Raw genomic sequence first — 20,130 nt, forward strand, 5'->3', positions numbered from 1 at the left:
AAGAGCCAGCTCTTACTTTCATTGATCTTTTGTATGGTCTTTTTAGTCTCTATTTCATTTATTTCTGCTCTGATTTTTGTTATTTCCTTCATTCTACTGACTTTGGGATTCATTTGTTCTTTTTCTAGTTCTTTTAGGTGTAGTGTTAGATTTTTTATTGAAATTTTTCTTGTTTGGTGAGGTATGTCTGTATTACTATAAACTTCCCCCTTAGTTCTGCTTTTGCTGCATCCCGTAAGTTTTGGTATGTTGTATTTTAATTTTTTTTCTCCAGGTATTTTTTGATTTCTCCTTTGATTTTTCTTCATTGATCCAGTAGTTGTTCAGTAGCATGTTGTTTAGTCTCCACGTATTTGAGACTTTTCCAGCTTTCAACTTGTACTTGATTTCTAGTTTCATAGCATTGTTGTCAGAAAAGATGCTTGACATGATTTCAATCTTCTGAAGTTTATTGAGGCTTGTTTTGTTTACCCACATAGGTCTTTCTTTGAGAATGTTCCATGTGCACTTGAGAAGAATGTGTATTCTGCTGTTTTGGGATAGAATGTTCTATATATTTATCTATTAAGTCCATCTGGTCAGTGTTTCATTTAAGGCCAATTCTGCCTTATTGACTCTCTGTCTAGATGATCTATCCATTGATGTTAGTGGGGTTTTAAAGCCCCCCACTCTTATTGTGTTACTGTCAATTTCTCCCTGTAGGTCTGTTGATAATGGCTTTATATACTTGGCTGCTCCTATGTTAGGTGCATATATATTAATAAATGTTATGTCTTCTTGTTGAATTGTCCACTTTATCATTATATAACGTCCATCTTTGTCTCTTGTTATCTTTTTTGTCTTGAAGTCTATTTTGTCTAATATAAGTACAGCTATACCTGCTTTCTTTTGGTTGCCGTTTGCTTAGAGTATCATCTTCCATCCCTTCATCTTGAGCCTATGTTTGTCTTAGAGCTTAGATGGATCTCCTGGAGGCAGCATATTGTTGGGTCTTGTTTTTTAATCCACCCAGCCACTCTGTGTCTTTTGATTGGTGAATTCAATCCACTTACATTTAGGGTGACTATTGATATATGAGGACTTAATACTGCCATTTTATTTTTTGTTTTCTGGTTGTTCTATATTTCCATTGTTTCTTTTTCCTTGTGTTTCTGTCTGCTGTTTCAGTTTGGTGGTTTTCTGTGATGTTTCTCATTTTCCTCTTTTTTAATGTTTTGTGACTCTGCTCTGAGTTTTTGTTTTGTGGTTACCATGAGGTTGGTATAAAAGATCTCTTAGATGAGAGAGTCTTTTTTCTGCCGATAGCATCTTATCTCCATTTGCCTATGCAGGTTCCATCCTTTTCCTCTTCCCCTTCTATGTTTTTGTTGTCAAAAATTTTCGCTTTCTGTATTATAAGTTTGTTACCAAACTGAAGTGGTTATAGTTATTTTTAATACTTTCTTTTTCTTTAGCCTTTATGTTATGATTGTTCACTAACCTATTCTGGTATAGAGTTGCAATTTTCTGATTCCAACTGTCTATCACCTTGCTTAAAGCTTTGTATACCTTTGCCTTTTTGTTTCAGGTAGGAGAGCTCTTTTGAAGATTTCTTGTAAGGGAGGTCTAGTGGTAGTGAACTCGCTCAGCTTTTGTTTGTCTGGGAAAGCCTTTATTTCTCCTTCATATTTGAAACGTAACTTTGCTGGATAGAATATTCTTGGCTGACAATTTTTATCTTTTAATATTTTGAATATATCATTCCACTCTCTCCTGGCCTGTAGAGTTTCTGCTCGGAAATCTACTGATAGCCTAAGGGGATTCCTTTGTAAGTTATTGTTTTCTTCTCTATCTGCCCTTAATATTCCTTCTTTGTTATTGACTTTTGACAGTTTTAATATAATATGCCTTGGAGAAGGTCTTTTTGCATAGAGATAATTTGGTGTTCTATTAGCTTCATGTACTTGTATATCCAGTTCCTTCCCTAGGATTGGGAAGTTCTCAGCGATTATTTCTTTAAATAAGCTGTCTGCTCCCTTCTCCCTCTCTTCTCCTTCTGGGAAACCCAGTATCCTTATGTCACTTTTCCTAATTGAGTTGGATATTTCTCACAGAATTTCTCCATTTTGTTTAAATCTTAGTTTTCTCTCCTCTTCGCCTGAATCATTTCTAGATGTCTGTCTTTGAGGTCACTAATTCTCTCTCCCATATGGTCTGCTCTATTTCCAATGCTTTCTACTTTATTCTTTGTCTCATTTATTTAGCTCCAGAATTTCTATTTAGTTCTTTTTTAGAGTTTCTTTATCTTTGGTGAAGTACTCCTTCTGTTCATTAATTTTATCCCTGGGCTCATTGAACTGTCTTTCTGAGTTTTATTGTAACTCATTGAGTTTATTTATAACAGCTATTTTGAATTTTCTGTCAGTTAGATCACAGTCTTCCATGGCTTCAAGTTTGGTTTCTGGAGAATCGTCATTTTCTTTCTGTTCTACCGTGTTACTGTAGTTCATCCTGGTGCTTGAGTTGTTCCTCTGCCAGCACATTTGTGGTACTAAACACTTTTTTTATTTGGTTAAGGCTTTGTTTACTTTGATTCTGAGCTGCTTCTGGTTGTGCTTGAGAGCCTGTGCTTTCCACCCTTCACTGCCTCTGCCAGAGTTGTCAGTGCCCTCATTGTGCTGTTTGTGCCTCTGAGGTTTCTTGCGTCTTGCTGCTTATGAAGTTGCTGCAGTCACGGGTGTCACCACTGAGGTCACCAGGCTGGCGAGCCCCTCTACTGCTTCCTGGGTTGCCTGGATCGTGGGTTCCCCCACTGCGGCAAGGGGGAGAAGGAGACTGGGGCAAGAGCTGGGGTCACAAGCACCTCTGCCACGTCCAGGTTTGTTAGGTCTGCAGGCACCATGGCTACTGTTTAGGGGGCCAAAGTTGCAGATGCCCAGGCAGCTGGGGTCATGGGCTCCACTGTAGCTATTTCGTGGCTCTCTGCAGGCTCTCCACAAGCTTGGGGGCTGCTGCTCCTGGGTTATCTGGTGTTGCTGGCAATGCTGCTGCTAAGAGCACTGGGTTCACAGGTGTTACCACCACTACCAGGTGGGCCAGGATCATGGGCAACACCGCCACTGGCGGAGGTGGAGGATTACCTGGGTTGTGAGCACCACCATGGTTCCTGAAGCCTCTGGTCTCCAGCACCTCTGCAGTTCCTGGAACCTCAGATCACAGGCACTGCTGCCACTGCTAGGGGTCCCAGCTCTTGTATGCAGCCCCTGCTGCTGGCAGGGCTGGTGTCAGTGGTGCAACCACCGAGGGCTGGGTTGTGTGCACCACTGCAGTTCCTGGAGCCTCAGGTCATGGTTACTGCCACCACTGTTTGGGGTACTGGGGTCTTGTATTCAGCGCCCACTGCTGGAAGGGCTGGTGTTGGAGGTGCCACTGCTGGGGGAGAGGGATGAGGCTAGATCGTAGGCACTGCTTCATTTCCTGAAGCCTCAGGTCACAGGTGCTACTTGCCACTGTTGGTGGAGGGGGATAGGCTGAGCTGCGAGTGCCACTATGGTTCCTACAGCATCTGGTCTCCAGCACCGGTGCAATTCCTGGAACCTCAGGTCATAGGCACTGCTGCTGCTGCCAGGGGTATCAGGGTCTTGGATGCAGCCCCCACTGCTGGGAGGGCTGGGGCTGAAAACACTGCCACCGGGGGAGGGGGTTGGGTCAAAGGTATCCTTGCAATTCCTGGAGCCTTCAGTTGCGGGCCTGTAGTAATTTCTGGCAGCTCTGGGATTGTGGGCTACCTAGATTCCTGGGGCCTTCATTTATGGGCATTATGTCAGTTCCTGGGGCCTCTGGTTGCAGGTGAGGCTGCAGTTCCTGGAACCTCCAGTCTGGGGAGCGGCCACCACTGCTCCCCTGATTCCACCACCTCTAGGAGGTCCAGTCCACCCACCTTAAGATGTATGGATCTCTCAGGCATTCTGGTGTGCTGTGCAGAGAGTCCTTTGTTGGTCTGTGGATGTCCTACTGGTTTTAACCTAGAAAGGAGAGACAAAGGGAGCAACTCACTCTGCCATGATGCTGATGTCACTCCAATGCATCTTTTTCATATTGATACTAATCTTCTGGTTGATACTTAAATATCTTCTCTCCATTTGTACCTTTACTTTTTTATTTTCTTTATGGTATATTTTGATGAAAAGAAGATCCTAATTTTAATATAATCTTCCTGCACGGTTAACCACTTGTCCCAGTTCTCTTTATTAAAGAGTCCATCCTTTTCCCACTGATCTGCACTACTACCTCTGCCACTGATCAAGTTTCTCTATAAGTGAAGATCTACCTCTGATGTGTTTGTCTGTCCTCGTGCCAATTCCACATTGTCTTTATTAGTATAGCTTTATAATAAGTCTTGATATTTGTTATGACAAGTCACTCACCTGATTCTTTCTCAGGAGTGCCTTACCTGTTCCTGACTCTTTGCTCTTCCAGTATTGTTTAGATTCAGCTTATTCAATTCCACACACAAAAAATTTGAAATTTTGATTAAAATTGCATTGAATCTGGGGCTGGTCCAGTGGCATAGTTGTTAAGTTCGGTGTACCCCGCTTCAGCAGCCTGGGCTTTGCGGGTTCGGATCCCAGGCGTGAACCTATACCACTCATCGAGTCATGCTGAGGTGGCAACCCACATACAAAATAGAGGAAGATTGCCACAGATGTTAGCTCAGGGCCAGTCTTCCTCAACTAAAACGAGGAGGAGTGGCAACAGATGTTCATTCAAGGCCAATCATCCTCACCAAAAAAAAAAAAAAAAAAAAAATTGAATCTATAAATAAATTTGAGAGAAACTGATATCTTTACAATATTGTCTTCTCATACATCAACATGGTGTATTTCTGCTTATTTAGGTCTCCCTTTATCTCTTTTAATGAAATTTCATATTTCTTCCATAAATAACTTATATATCTTTTGTTATATGTATTGCTAAGTACCTTATATTTTTGTGGATGGTATATTTTTACATAATATATTATGTGTTGATAATTTATAGAAGTTCAAATGAATTTTTGATTTTTAATTATATATTGGTTTACCATGCTACATTCTCCAACTGGTTGTATAACGGTAGATATTTCAAAGTTTTCTATGTGGTTAATCACGTGATCTATGAAAACTGGCCATTTTTTCCTTCTTTCGAATTCCTTACCTTTTATATTTTGTTCTTATTGCACTAATTCTGTTGAATAAGAATGATGATCATAAGCATCCTTCTCTTATTCTTGATTTCAAAGAAAAATCTTTGAACACTTCACTGCTAAGTATGATGTGTGCAGGTTAGAAATATAATAGACCATCTCACTCTATCTTACATGTATCTTAACTCTTTCATGTTTTATAACTGTTTCTTTCTGTACATTTTCAGTAATTTCCTTAGATATACTTTCTGGTGCACTAATTCTTCTTAAGCTGTATCTAATATGCTATTTAAACTTTCTGTTAAGTTTCCAATTTCATTTGCTATATGATTCAATTTGAGAAGTTTAGTTTGGTCATCTTTATGGACTCTTGTTTATTAGTCATATTTTGGACCCCCTCTTTCATCTCTTTAGGATAGTAAACATATATATATATAATTACTCTATCTCAGAGGTTGGCTAACTATGACTGAATCATAGTTAACATGGCTAACAGGCCGAATCCAATCCTCCACCTGTTTTTGTAAATAATGTTTCACTGAAACATAGTCATACCCATTTGTCTCATATTGTCTTGGTTGTTTTCACCCTACAATGGCAGAATTGAGTAGTTGCAATAGAGACTGTACAGCCTGCAAGCCTAAAATAGTTACCATCTGACCCTTTATAGGAAAACTTTGCCAACCCTTGCTCTATCTAATCATTTCAATATCAGTAGGCTCTACAGGTCTTATTCTGCTCTTGGTTGTTTCTACTGACCTTAGCTCATGGTGGCTTATTTCCTGATGTGCTTCATAATTTTTGATAGTGAGCTCATATTTAGTGGAACTTTATTTGTGGAAATTCTCTGAGACTTGGTTTTAAGATGGATTCCTTCCAGAAAGGATTTGCATTTTTTTCCTGCTAGGAACCTAGGGGCAAGTCATGTCACAGGTCAAGTTTCCCCAGAAAATGGACTCTGAAAGTAAGGTTTTTATGGAAGCACTTGATTGAAGAGTCTCTCACACACACACACGCACACAAATCTATAAGGGAATGAAGGAAGCTAAGGATGGAGGGAGACTTGAACTGCAATGGAGTTACAGCAGATTTCATGGGCATCAGTAAAGCTGGGTTGGCCCTTCAACAACTTCTCAAATTAAGGCCAGGGGGCCAGGCCTTTGTACCTCAGCATAAACTAGTGTTTGCATGTTGGCTGCCTCTAAGGGTATCTTAATCTTAGACGAAGCACCTCCCTTCAGCTGAAGGCAATTGCTTAAGATGGATTCAACTGTGAGCCATCAGTAGGCAATGCTCTTCAGCTGAGAGAATGAAGTTTGTAGATATTTTTGGCCACATAGGTGATTGGAATTTCACTCCTAACCCTACTAGATGGCTACCTTGTGGTTCTGAATTCTCAGTAATGACTATATCTTTCTCCTTTATCCAGAGCGAAGACTAAGGCAAGTTTCCCTACTCTCTTCTTTCCCAAAGCATTTTTTTTTTTGGTCATCTTTTCATTGAGTTTATTATCTTTAAGGTTTTCTGTGAGGGTATCTGATCTGAATTCCCACCATGCTCAGACTCTGGGCATCAGGGATTATTAAGATGCCCCTCAGTCAGAGTAGCCACTGGTCTCAGTGTTAGATTATCTCAGCATTTTTGGCCTCTTAGGCTTTCCCCTACTCTATTACTACCCTATCCATGCATGTTAAAAGATACACCACATACAAACATATATATTCCAATATTGCTAAGTGCTTTATACTGGAAGGTGATTTCAGGATACAGGATATTTAGTCCAACAAATTATGCTGGCAGATAGATTTCCAGGTGAATCTTATGTACATTTAAATTTCAAAACCACTAAACTGATATATGCCAATGGTTTTCAGTTCACTGGGGCCCAAATCTTCTTAGTTGCAAGCATCAAAGTCCTATATGGTTCTTGGATCATTCCAGCTAAACCTTTTTTATACATATTTTCACTATAATTTATAAAATATTGATTACATGCTAATCTTATATTACAATAATAAAATAAAGTATTATTTATGCCTTATGTACCCAACTAGATTATACATCTTAAAAGTTCTTCCCTTACACTTTGTAAGTCCTTTCATTTTTCCTCCCCACCAGGGACTTGCATGGAGTAATTGCTACATAGGTATCTGTTGAATGAATGTTTTGTTCTCCATTGTAGTAACAGTTTTCTCAGATTGAATCTTATTTTTAAATACAAGAAAGACTAAATTTAAGTATCATATAATGATTTGACACAATATATAGCAAATCCTTGAGACATAGTATAGATAATATCTAACTGTAAGAAATTAATTTAATGGCAGGGTTACATTTTATTGCTTTGACCTGTGCTAATGAGAGAAGAGAAATTCTCAAACTTTATAACAGAAGACAACTTCAGAAATTTAAAAGATGATGCAGTTTACAAAAAGCCAATTTCAACTCAATTCAGCAAATATTTATTGATCCTCCATTGTGTGTGAGTTACCTTGGTAGGCATTCAGCCTCGTGAGAAAATTTCTGTTATAAAGTGAAGCACATCACTAAAACTGTGTGTTTTTCTTTTCTCTGGTGTTAAAATAACTGTGGCAACAACAAAAAAAGAAGAATCATCACTTCTGCTTAACTTTAATCCAAGAGTGAAGCCTAAATCTTCATGTCCTAAGCAAATTGCCAGAGGGAGCTTCTCCATGTTCTGAGCACTTTATATGGCAACTATAAACTACCACCAAAGAAGGGAGAATCCATTTAGCTCTCTAGAGTATTCTCTGCCAGGTTGTATCTTAGTTATTGCTTTTTAATGAAATTTTTCATGTGCATCAAAACACAATCTTTCAACAAAGGAAATGCAGCTCTGAGACTTAAGCACTTGATAATATAGAATCTACATGCGAACATTAATTTTTCTAGATGAGATTACCTAATGAATTTCTTTGTGCTTGGGCATGAGATTTTTTTAAAGTAAGTGAACATCCTATTATTAACTCTTCGATGGGTTACAAGCTTTCAGAAAATTCAGCAAATGTTTTAAACTGTCCTATTTTCCTTGCAGATATGAGATGAGTCTTAGCTATTGAGCACCCTACATCTTCCCTTCTGAAAGCACACGTAGTTTTTTAAGTGACCATCAAAGTTAAAGGGATCTTTTAGAGAAAGATGTTCAGAGAGGAAAGAAAGAATCCCAGTATGTGTTTTCCCACCTGTGAAGACTTTGATTTGAAAGTAAATTTAGTTATTCCATTGGTTTCCCATATCTCATTCCCTAAAAATAACCAAACTAAGTAAAATTATTGTTATTGTGCAGGGTGATTTTGGTTACAAGTAGGAGACAACCTGACTCAAACTGGCCTATGCAATAAAGAAATTTTTTTTTATATTGCATAACAGAAGTCTAGAGGTAGGACAAGCTTAAAGGTTGCTTGATTCAATAAGATCACTGAAGACGCAGGTTCTGTCTCTCCACTCAACAGTCCATAGAGTCTGCTTCACCCTAAAGCTCACTCCCTTCATAATTACAGGCTGCCAGTGGCAAGCAGGGTGACACATTTCCTTTATATTCAAAAAGAGAGTGACTCTTTCTTCCCCCAACCGTGGAGTAATAATCCTTCCCTTAAATCTGATTACGCCAATTTGTAACACGTGTCGAACTCCAGACTAACAAAAGTTGCCAGGGAATATCCGAACTCTGATTGGCTTATCGAGACCCATTCCTGATGTGGATGGGCTGAATATCTGAGCGAATCAGTCCCATTAGAGTTTAAGAAGGGGAAAATAGATTTGGACGAGCAGCTGAAAGCATCCACTGCAGTCATCTAATCTGATACCTCCTGAAGGACAACATTAGAAATTTTTTTCTACTTCCAGGTAAATTGTGTCTTTAGAAGTATTGAAAAATTGAACATGTGTAGCTTGTCCCAATAGAGAAACCATCTATACAGGACTTTCTCTGAAATTATTTTCCCTTTTTAAATTATATAAAAATATAGGAATAATATGTGTGTTTCTCAGACGCCAAAGAGCTGCCTGAGAAGAGAGGAAATAGTAAGTCCCAAATTCAGAAACTGATCAATGATTAGATCAAATGCCTGTGAAAAGATCAAGAAACAAAAACAGCAGCAACAGCAAATAAGGTTAAATAGATCCATAATAAAATTGCGTTTTATTGTTTCTGATGTTCACAATGAAACATACTTGGAGAACCATCTGCTCTCAGGGCGTCAGGTTCTAAAAAATGAGAAAAACATTTTCCTGCAGAGGTAATAATGGTCGCTACTGTGCATTGAGAGACTAGAATAAGTTAGGCATCTCCCTAGTAGCATGTCATTGGGACTATGACTGTAAGCCCATCACAGGCAGGAATTGCTGTATTCTTAGCACCTACCACTGTGCCTGGCATGTAATGTAACCTTAATGAACGTGGCTGAACAAAATAGTTCTCACAAAATTCTTATGCAACAGTCTATTGCTGTTTCCCCCATTTAAAGATTAGTAATCATTGGCTCTAAATGTGTAAGCAGTTTGCTCAAGTGGTGGGAGCCCAGATTGGAATCCAACCTTGCTCTCTTCCTTCCCTACCTGAAGAGGGAAGTGAATCACAGAAGATAAATCCAGTGACTTGGGGATAAGAGTGAAAAAATGGAGTATCTGAAGTTTAAATGTTCTTAATACTAGCACATTTGTTAGGTTTAAAAAAGACGTGCTCCAGATACATCAGACGGTAGAAGTTTACTCTAAAGAAACACGGGGAAGAACAGGGACTATTTCCAAACCAGGCCCCTGGAGCCTGAAGGATCCTTCACAAAGGGTGATGTGCCCAGTGCCTGTGCTTGAGAACTTTGCCGTTGTGGTAACTTGGCTATTACATCTGTCTGCTGCCACTGCTCCTGATGTTGCAAACTAACTGATTTTTCTTTTATGTCTCAAGTGCAAACTCCCAAAGATGGGATCTGACTGGGTCAGCTGTCAGTCACCGTCCAATAGAGTGAGCCCAACTGGGCAGGACTCACTTCTCCTTCTATCTTATCGTCCACTGACTGCCTTTAAGTTAAGTGTCAGGTTAGATGTGGTCCCAAGAGAAGGAGTTACCAAGCAAAGGACACTTTAGAGGGAAACTCTGGACAGGTCATGCATTCTGAGGCCGCTCAGGATGTCTGCTACAAGTAGTTTCCTCTTGAGAGAATTGTATTCATTCTTCCATTCAACAGATTAGAATATGAGAGAACATGGAAGACTTAGTTGATGCAGTCAGGAACCCTCAAAGTATAAACTTCAATAAAGTGAAAAAATGCTGAAAATGCAAAAACATCATCATATCAAACATCTATATTGCCCTACACATACCTAATACTATGCGTCAGGTGTTATTCTAAGCACTGGACATGCATACTCATTTAATCCCCACAGTAACCCATGAATTAAGTACCACTATCCCCAATCTATAGACAAAAGGACTGAGGCACAGAGAGGTTAAAAACCTTGTCCAAGGTCACACAGCTATAGCACCAGCAACTTCCCTCCAGAGTACGCGCTTTTACCATCTTGTCATTTGTTTTAGTAGATAACTGAATTTTGTAGAAAGAAAGAAGAGGAAACTCCCAGATGCCAAACATTTGGGGTAAAAAACAAAGTTTAAGTGGAAAGGAAAAGCTCATGCTTTGTGGTTCTGGGAGTCGGGACTATGAAAAGGAGCCCTCAAGGCTGAGGGTGGGATTCTAATGCCTGTAACGGGCGGAAGTGGGGAGCTAGGAGCAAGTCTACATAAAGCAGGGAGCCCCAAAGTGTGGAGAAAAACTCCCCCCTCCAGCTGGGGAAATGGAGGGTGGTTTCAGTCTACCAGGAACTTGTAAGGAGGAAGATACCTCTGCAAAGTCGATACCCCAGGCCTCTACCATGTATGGGTGGGGGCTCCTAATTCACACTCCACGTGATATAGGAATTGCAATTAAAACAAAACCTGGCCCTGAACCCCTCAAAACAAGCTCCACATCATACAGAGACCCTTACACAACCCAGAACTCCCACAGTATAAAACCAAAATGTATTGAGTTCCTGCTCATATGGAGTTTAGAGCTTAGTGAGAGAGAGAGAGAGATGTTAAACAAATAATAACAATGAGGGCAATGAGTGTTGTGATAGGAAATGTAGAGAGCATTGGGAGAATTTAGGAACAAGGTGACTAAAATCTCCCAGATATCAAGGGATAGCTCCCCCGAGGACATGACTGTTAAGCTGCGATCTTCAAGGTGTGTATTCATTTGCTGGGGCTGCTGCAACAGTACCACAGACTGGGTGACTTCGACCACAGGAATTTACTTTCTCCCAGTTCGGTTACTGTAAGTCTGAGATCAAGATGTTGGCAGGTTTGGTTTCTTCTGAGGACTCTCTTCCTGGCTTGCAGATGGCCGTCTTCTCCCTGTGTCTTCACAGTGCCTTCCCTCTGTGCATGTCTGTGCCCAAATTTACTCCTCTGATAAGGACACCAGTCATATCGGATTACAGCGCATCCTAACGACCTCATTTTGACTTAATTACCTCTTTAAAGACTCTATCTCCAAATACAGTCACATTCTGAGATACTAGGGGTTAGGACTTCAACATATGAATTTGGAGGGGATACAATTCAGATACCCACAGTTAGACAGAATGTGCAGCAAAAATTCCAGATGATTTTAACAAAACCTGGAGCAAAGAACAAGGACAACATGGGAGGGAGGGGGATGAAAAGATATTCTTGTTCAAGGGGGAGAATTACAGAGACATTAGTTCTAGCCATGAAAGAAGAGGTATCTGTTAAAGTATGTTTGTAAAATTTCTAATAAAAAAATCACTGAAAAAATAGAAATAAGATGCACAGCTTGCAAACCACTAGATAAGAAAAAGTCAGCCAAAAAAATTGATCAGCTCCAAGAAAGATGGGAAAGAGGGAGAAAAAGGCAACAAATAAGTAAGGAAAGAAACAAAGAACAAAGAAAATAATCTTATATAACAAGAAAACAAAGGAAAAAAACGTCATAAGAATAAAACCACACATATTAGGTATTATAATTAATGTGAATAAGTAAAATTCTCCAGTTAAAAGTCAGAAAGTCTCTTACTGGATTTTTAAAAATGTAATCTAGCATTTTGAGTTTGAAATAGAATTCATGGTAAAGAGCATTAAAGGAGCCGAAGAAAGATTTTTCTAAGGACATTATGTTCAAATAAAAATTTTATTCCTTCCAGAAGATACAGTAGTCATGATGATATAGCTACATATCATCAAAATACATGAATCAAAATTTTTAAATTCAAAAATAAGTTGACAAATCCAAAATCACAGTAGGTATATTAAATAAAATTATATCAAAAATTGTCAAATTTAGTGGACAAAATATAAGTAGGGAGAAGATTTAAATAACATAAATATCTACTACTTAATGAACAACAATAAACAAACACGTAAGGACAGAGATTGGATTGGTGGTTACCAGAGGGGAAGGGGGGAGGAAGGAGGGTGAAAGGGATAATTCGGTACATATGTGTGGTGATGGGTTGTAATTAGTATTTTGGTGGTGAACATGATGTAATCTATGCAGAAATAGAAGTACAATGATGTACACCTGAAATTTTTACAATGTCGTAAACCAATGTTACTGCAATAAACAAAAAATTAAAAAAAATAAAAATAAAAATAAACATAAATAAACATGTTTAATAGGTATATGTAGAAGTTTTTAACATTCTTCAAAATAACTCTTTGGTAAAGAGGAACTAAAAACTGAAATTATCAAACGATTTCATTTATAATTGCATCAAAAAGAATAAAATAGGTAGGAATAAATTTAACCAAGGAGGTGAAAGACCTGTATGTTTAAAACTACAAGACACTAATGAAAGAAACTGAAGACAACACAAATAAATGAAGATATCCCATGATCATGGATTGGAAGAATTAATATTGTTAAAATGTGCATATTACCCAAAGCAATTTACAGATTCAATGCAATCCCTACCAAAATTCCAATGACATTTTTCACAGAAATAGAACAAATAATCCTAAAATTTGTACGGAATCACAAAAGACCCTGAATAGTTACAGCAATCTTGAAAAAGAAGAACAAAGCCGGAGTCATCACACTCTCTGATTTTAAACTATATTACAAAGCTACAGTAATTAAAACAGTATTTTATTGGCATAAAAATAGACACATAGATCAATGTAACAGAATAGAGAGCCCAGAAATAAATCCCTGCATATACGGCCCATTAATTTATGACAAAAGAGCCAAGAACATACAATGGGGCGAAAACAGTCACTTTAATAAATGGTGTTGGGAAAACTGGACAGCCTCATGCAAAAGAGTGAAACTGGACCACTATCTTACACCATGCACAAAAATTAACTCAAAATGTATTAAAGACTTCAGCATCAGACCTGAAACCATAAAACTCCTGGAAGAAAACATAGGCAGCAAGCTCTTTGACTTCAGTCCTGGTGTTGATTTTTTGAATCTGACACCAAAAGCAAAAGCAAAAATGAATAAGTGAAACTACATAAAACTAAAAATCTTCTATGTAGCAAATAAAACCACCAACAAAGTGAAAAGGTAACCTACTGAATGGGAGAAGATATTTGCAAACCACCTATATGATAAGGGGCTAATATCCAAAATATATAAAGAGCTCATACAACTCAACAGCAAAAAATCAATCTGATTAAAAAATGGGCGGAAGATCTGAATAGACATTTTTTTAAAGAACACATACAGATGGCCAACAGGTACATGAAAAGATGCTCACCATCATTAATCATGAGGGAAATGCAAAGCAAAACCACAATGAGATATCGCAGCACATCTGTTAGAATGGCTTTTATCAAAAAGACAGGAAATAAGAAATGTTGGCAAGGATCTGAGGAAAAGGGAACCCTTGTGCACTGTTGGTGGGAATGTAAATTGGTGCAGCCACTATGGAAAACAGTATGGAAGTTCCTCAAAAGGTTAAAAATTGAACTACCATATGATCCAGCAATTCTACTTCTAGGTATTTATCCAAAGAAAATGAAAACACTAACTCAAAAAGATATGTGCAACCCCATGTTCATTGCAGCATTATTGATAATAGCAAGATATGGAAACAACAAGCGTCAATCAATGGATGACTAACTAAAGAAAATGTGCTATATGTATACAGTCATGTTTTGCTTAAGGACGGGGATACATTCTGAGAAATACAACATTAGGTGATTTCATCGTGCAAACATAGTACTTACACAAACCTGGATGACATAACCTACTACAGACACATGCTGTATGGTACTAATCTTATGGGACCACCATCATGTGCAGTCCCTCACTGGCTGAACTGTCATTATGCAGCACAGGACTGAACGATGGAATGCTATTCAGCCATAAAAAAGAAAATCTTGCCATTTGTGACAATGTGGATGGACCTTGCAGGCATTATGCTCACTAAGTGAAGGAAGTCAGACAGAGAAAGAGGTAGACTGTATGATCTCTCTTTTATGTGAAATCTAAAAAAAACAAAAAACAAAGCTCATAGATACAGAGAACAGATTGGTGGTTGTGGGAGATGAGAGAAGTGGGTGAATTGTGTTTTTGTTTTTAGTTTAAATAAATTGAATTTTAAAAACTTGATATTATCAACTATTAGACCTGAACATCAATAAGAATATCATATATTAAAACGTAAATAACAAAGCAGATCTAAAGAAAGAAGTACAGAATTAATAAAGATAGAGGCAGAAATTAATACAAAAATCAACATAATCGATCAATAAAAACAAAATGATTCTTTAAAAAAACGATAAAATGAACAAATCTTTGGAAAGTCTGATTAAGGAATTTTTTTCAAAAAAATACAAATAACATTAGGACATAGAAAGGGAACAAAGATACAGAGAAAGAAAAGATGTCTTAAATTATAAGATATTTTAATTAATTTTTAATTGTTTATATTAATATAATTTATATAAATAAGTGGATGGTTTTCCAGGATATGTAAATTAGCAAAATTATCTCAAAGAGCCCAGAAGAAAACTGAATAGACCAATATCCATCAAAGAACTAGATATCTAACCCCCAAAGACAAAAAAAAGGAAGAATTGGTCACACCTTGAAAAATTTTGAATGTATTCTACAAAACAATCAGAAACACAATTTCTGTGTCAAGCTGTCAAAGCATATTACAAAGATGGAAAATTTCCCAATTAATTCTATAAGGCTAGCATGTTGCTGATGCCAAAATCAAGGGTGATTCAAAATGAACATTATTTTAAGTTTATAAAAAGTTTATTTTTTAAAAAGCCTCCCTTATGAATATAGGCATAAAACTCTGAAATAAAATATTAGCATATAGCATCCAGATGTTTATTTAAAAAAGAGTGTTTGGGGGCTGGCCTGGTGGTGTATTGGTTAAGTTTGCGTGTTCTGCTTCAGTGGCCTGGGGTTCACAGGTTTGGATTCCAGGCGCAGACCTACACACTGCTCATCAAGCCATGCTGTGGCAGGCATCCCACATAAAATAGAGGAAGATGGGCACAGATGTTAGCTCAGGGCCAATCTTCCTCAGCAAGAAGAGGAAAATTGGCAGTAGATGTTAGCTCAGGGCTAATCTTCCTCACCAAAAAAAGATAAAATAAAATAAAAACTAGTGTTTTAAAACTAAAATATTAAGTGAAAAATAGAAGCAAATTCGTATTATAAAATGCTATAAAACAAACTTGTGTGTGCGTGTGCAAGTGCAAAGAGGAGAACCAGGAATGAATCATGAGAAATTATTAACAATGGCTACTAGGGGAAGATGGGAGATTTGGGGTTGGAAGAGAACTGGGAGGAGAACTTTATTATATCATATCCCCTGTAATATTATAATTTTTATAAGCATGGATTCATAAACTGCTTCTGTAACTTACAAAGAAATTTAGCATTTAATAATGGAAATAATTGTGAAAGATCATGCCAGGAACCAGAAGGAAAATCTGGAGCTTCACATCTATATCTTTCAAAAGGAGACTGGGGAGGTCTCTCAAGTTGCCCACAAAATGGAAATATTCTTCCATAGATATCACCCAGTCAAGGCACAGCAATAAATATGGTAGGCGTCAAACTGAAATAACACAGTTTTAGAACTTTAAAATGGAAAGGCGACTGGGAGTTCATCTCTCACTCCTTCAACAAGGAAACTGAAGCCCAGACAGATTGTAAAAAGTTGGAGGTGATGTTCTCTTGCCAAATTCTCTTCTCTGGGTACGTACATTCTCATTACACCTTTAATAATACCTTTAAAATTCATTAAATGTATTTAATATTGTCTCGTTCATATGGCAGCCACTGCCCACAAGGATTAGTAGTCAAACTTACAACTAAACTTGATGCTGGCACTATAACGACATAACCTCATGTGTTCTGTAAGGCAAGGGGACAAAATGTGAGTGTATCATGAGTGAATACATATTAATAATTACTGGGGGATTAGTTATGTTGAATATCCCACTGCCTCTATACTACATCCTTAAACTGTAAATAAAAATACCTGAGCTGTCTGTCTCCCACAACTTTGTATAGTCTCCTAAGTTAGAAATATCTGACTTAAAAACACACGTACATATGAGCAGCTGGTTGCCCAGTCATCTCTCTAACCTCAACCCATATTCAGACATTCGATTCCCTTGTTTTAATCCCAAAGGGTAGCCAAGCAGTCTTAAATTGATGTTACCACCTACTGGTTGAAAAACTGATAAATTTGAAGAAAACCTCTCATTCACCTTCTTTGATAGTTGTGCACAGCTAGTTTTTCTCTCTAAATTCTAGGAGCCACTTCACTTCCTGAAACCTTCCTGTTTGTGGTAACAAATTCTTGTTCACCACTCCAAAAAAACTAGCCATCAGATCTAGGGAGAGTAAGCTTTCTGTGTGGTGAAACAAATTGTGCACTTGGGGGGCATTTGGTTTTACATGCCAAATAAAGAGTTCTTGTTGGGTTTGGGTTACTGGTTAGTCTACCAATATAATTTATTAGTTTACCAGAAACATGACATTTCATGAGTTTTCCTGAATAGCTTTCCTTATCCTCTGTTCTTTGATAAGTAATCAAACAGTATTAAACACATTTCTCAAGTCACACCTCAGAATTTCCACAAGCTGGGATGAAGTGAACATTTTGTAATAAAAATGACAAAGCTGGGTTTGAGCAATCGCTTTCAGAGTTAAATAATCCCAGGAGTGGTTCCCTTTTCTCCTACAATCACAGAAGAGGAACCAATTGCCAGGTTGAATTATCCATCATTTAAAAAACAAAAAGAAACCCCAAGATCTTCCTATGGCTGTAAAACGGCTACAGATTGCTTTCTTAGCACTCTTGAGGCGCTGACAGGGCCCCAGATGGAGGTATTTTTCAGCAAGCTGTCAAGTGATCCATCCCTCACAAACAACCATATCACCCAGTGGAGTTGTTTTTCTCTGCCAAGCATTATATTGGGTCAGGTGTGAGAGGCTGGGATATGAAGAATGCAGGAAAAACAAAGGTCAGAGAACTGTGTATCACAAATGAGAAAGAGAAAAGATGTAATTATGTTTAAACTCGAAAGGTCATACTTGGAGTTGTTTTACAGTGACTTGAGTTTTTCCTTCCCTCTACTTTCTTTTATTCTTTTCAGAAAAATGGTCTTCATGACGCTGATACTGAGAGGTGGTTTTGTGTGATTTTGAGGAAACTAAAGCTCCAAAGCCATGTTAGGGTGGAGTGTCTAACGCAGACTAAATTACCCTCAGCAAGCCAAGGGCCATGTAATTCATAGTCCTAAAGAGGGTATAACAAGATCATTAACAAAGCTTAAGTGGTTGGAAATGAACACACCAACAGCCCTAAAGAATCATTGTCCAACAAATCTGGAAGTCCCCCTTGGGATCTAAAGCCCTCCATATGAATCTTACCTAGCCTTGGAAACTGCCTCATCGAAGTAGTAAAACCATGGAAAAGCATGCAAATTCCACCCTTATGTCGGTACCTCTTTGAGGCTGGACAGATAAGTTTTAGGTGAACTGCTAGAGTTTTTGTTTTGTGCTTTATATATATGGTATTAATAATATTCTACTTTATCCTCGGTCATTGTAAAATGCCATAGAGGGTTAAGAAAAACATTCATTCCTGTTATACTTTATTTAGTTTTTCCTTACATTCCCCTCTGGAAACCAATTATTCTCAATGATCTCCTTTACACCAATGCATTAATAAATATTTAATAAGTATCTACTCTATGCAAGATATATAGAACAATTGTGATTATTATATACTGGAGCTGTGCTTCCCAACCTGTCCTCATCGCGACATAACTAGAAAATGATCATACCTGTTTGGCACTCCTTGGGGAAGAGGTAACCGCCATAGAGAACTCTGGTGGATAGTTTGATGCCTCGAGTCTTCTCAGGCAATTCAGAATCTTTACTGAAAGACCCTTATGGAGTGTTCAAATATAATTTCAACTGTGGTAACATTTTAATAGCTGTAAAAACTGATCCTAAATCTTTATTACTTTAAAAATTTTGCAGCTGTCAGTATCTCATGGCACACCTGTAAACAATTCATGGCCCTCCAATTTGGCCCCACATGCCGGTTGGGAAGCTCTGTAGTAGAGAAATAAGATGCCCCATAGAGATGGACTTATCTTTACTGTTCTTCGTGTGGGAAGAATCCAAACCAGAACTGTTCCACAGTGTGTGGAGTTCACGTGTCGTCTCATTGAAAGTCACATTCTTTTCAGCATTGTTTGTTTCCGTCATTAGGAATTTTCTTTCTTGGTATCTGCTCTGAGCTATTCATGAAAGTTCTTGTCTCTGTTGCCACTATTCCTGTGTTTTTGGCGTCTCTCTGTTTACATGTGAGTTTGTAATCTTCAAAAGCTGTTGAAAAAACAAATAGTTTTAAGATAGGGAAAAAAATACCAATGCAATCAGAGCAGAACAAGAACTGGATAAAATACGTGCCAGCCAGTCCACAGTTCTGCTATTTTTCTTCTTAAATGCGGAGGCAGTTTTTTAAAAGGTAAAAAGATAGAGATAGCTAAATCTTTATTTTTGAAAGGTAAAATCACCATTTTTTTCCTTTCTTATAGTGATAAGGTGATAAGACTTTATCCCATTACAGAAGAGGAAGCGTATGCACTGAAGAAAATATACCACCAACTCAAGGTAATAGAATGTCCATTCACTTACCATTGTCCTTATAATGTGTTTACAGGGCTTTGCTGACTGGAGTCGAATAATTGGAATTAATTAGCCAAGGGCAGAAAATGCTAACTTGAAAGAGCTTTTAATGGATAGTTAAGGTTACTCAAAATATTATTATATATCTGACCCATTTTCTATTTTCTAGTTCATTTATTTTCCATCTCCCTTGTAAGCTTCATAAGAGAGCTCATCTGTTTTTGTTCATTGCTATATTCTCAGTGAGAGTCTAGAATATCCTAGAAGCTCAGTAAATGATTTTTTTAATGAATGAGTGAATTTAGCTTATAATTTTCCAGAGCTTCACTTTTCCTTCTTGAAATCTTCCTACAGATCATCTAGACATTTTCCTTCTAATTAAAACTTCAAGTAGAAGTGAGTTGAGAAAAAATAAAAGCTAGAAATTCAAGTTAATTCATTTTGCTATGTTTCAGTGGGTCTGATAAGAGAATTTTGTTGGCAAAGGTTAAAGGGCTCTGATTATTCAATCTTTGATGAATTTTATGGATTTTAGAGTTAGAGAGTTTCTCATCTCCCCATTACTGCATATAATTGAGTGTTAGCTTTAGCTAAAGAGTTGTGATGAGGAGTGTGGTGATGGGCTTTCTTTCATGCCTACCAAGAACAGAAGCAAGCCCATAAAATATGCAGTGGTTTAGCTTCATTTTAATGGATGGCAAAGCAGATTATAAAGGAGGCCTCATTAATCTTCAACGTGGGCTAGAAAAACATGTGTCCTCA

The 20,130-nt window shown here is 37.8% G+C and overlaps 1 protein-coding gene across 1 annotated transcript in view; it reads left to right on the forward strand.

Annotated features, from left to right (window-relative positions):
* The window catches only part of CPA6 (carboxypeptidase A6), a 270,901-nt gene that overhangs the window by 82,939 nt on the left and 167,832 nt on the right, over nt 1–20,130 (forward strand). Inside the window, exon 2 of the mRNA XM_004436260.2 lies at nt 19,278–19,353. Coding sequence (XP_004436317.1) covers nt 19,278–19,353 — 76 coding nt within the window. The remainder of the gene's footprint in view (nt 1–19,277; nt 19,354–20,130) is intronic.

This window comes from Ceratotherium simum, chromosome 31 (genome assembly GCF_057802395.1).
Source record: "Ceratotherium simum simum isolate JZ-2026a chromosome 31, ASM5780239v1, whole genome shotgun sequence".
NCBI classification, from domain to species: domain Eukaryota; kingdom Metazoa; phylum Chordata; class Mammalia; order Perissodactyla; family Rhinocerotidae; genus Ceratotherium; species Ceratotherium simum.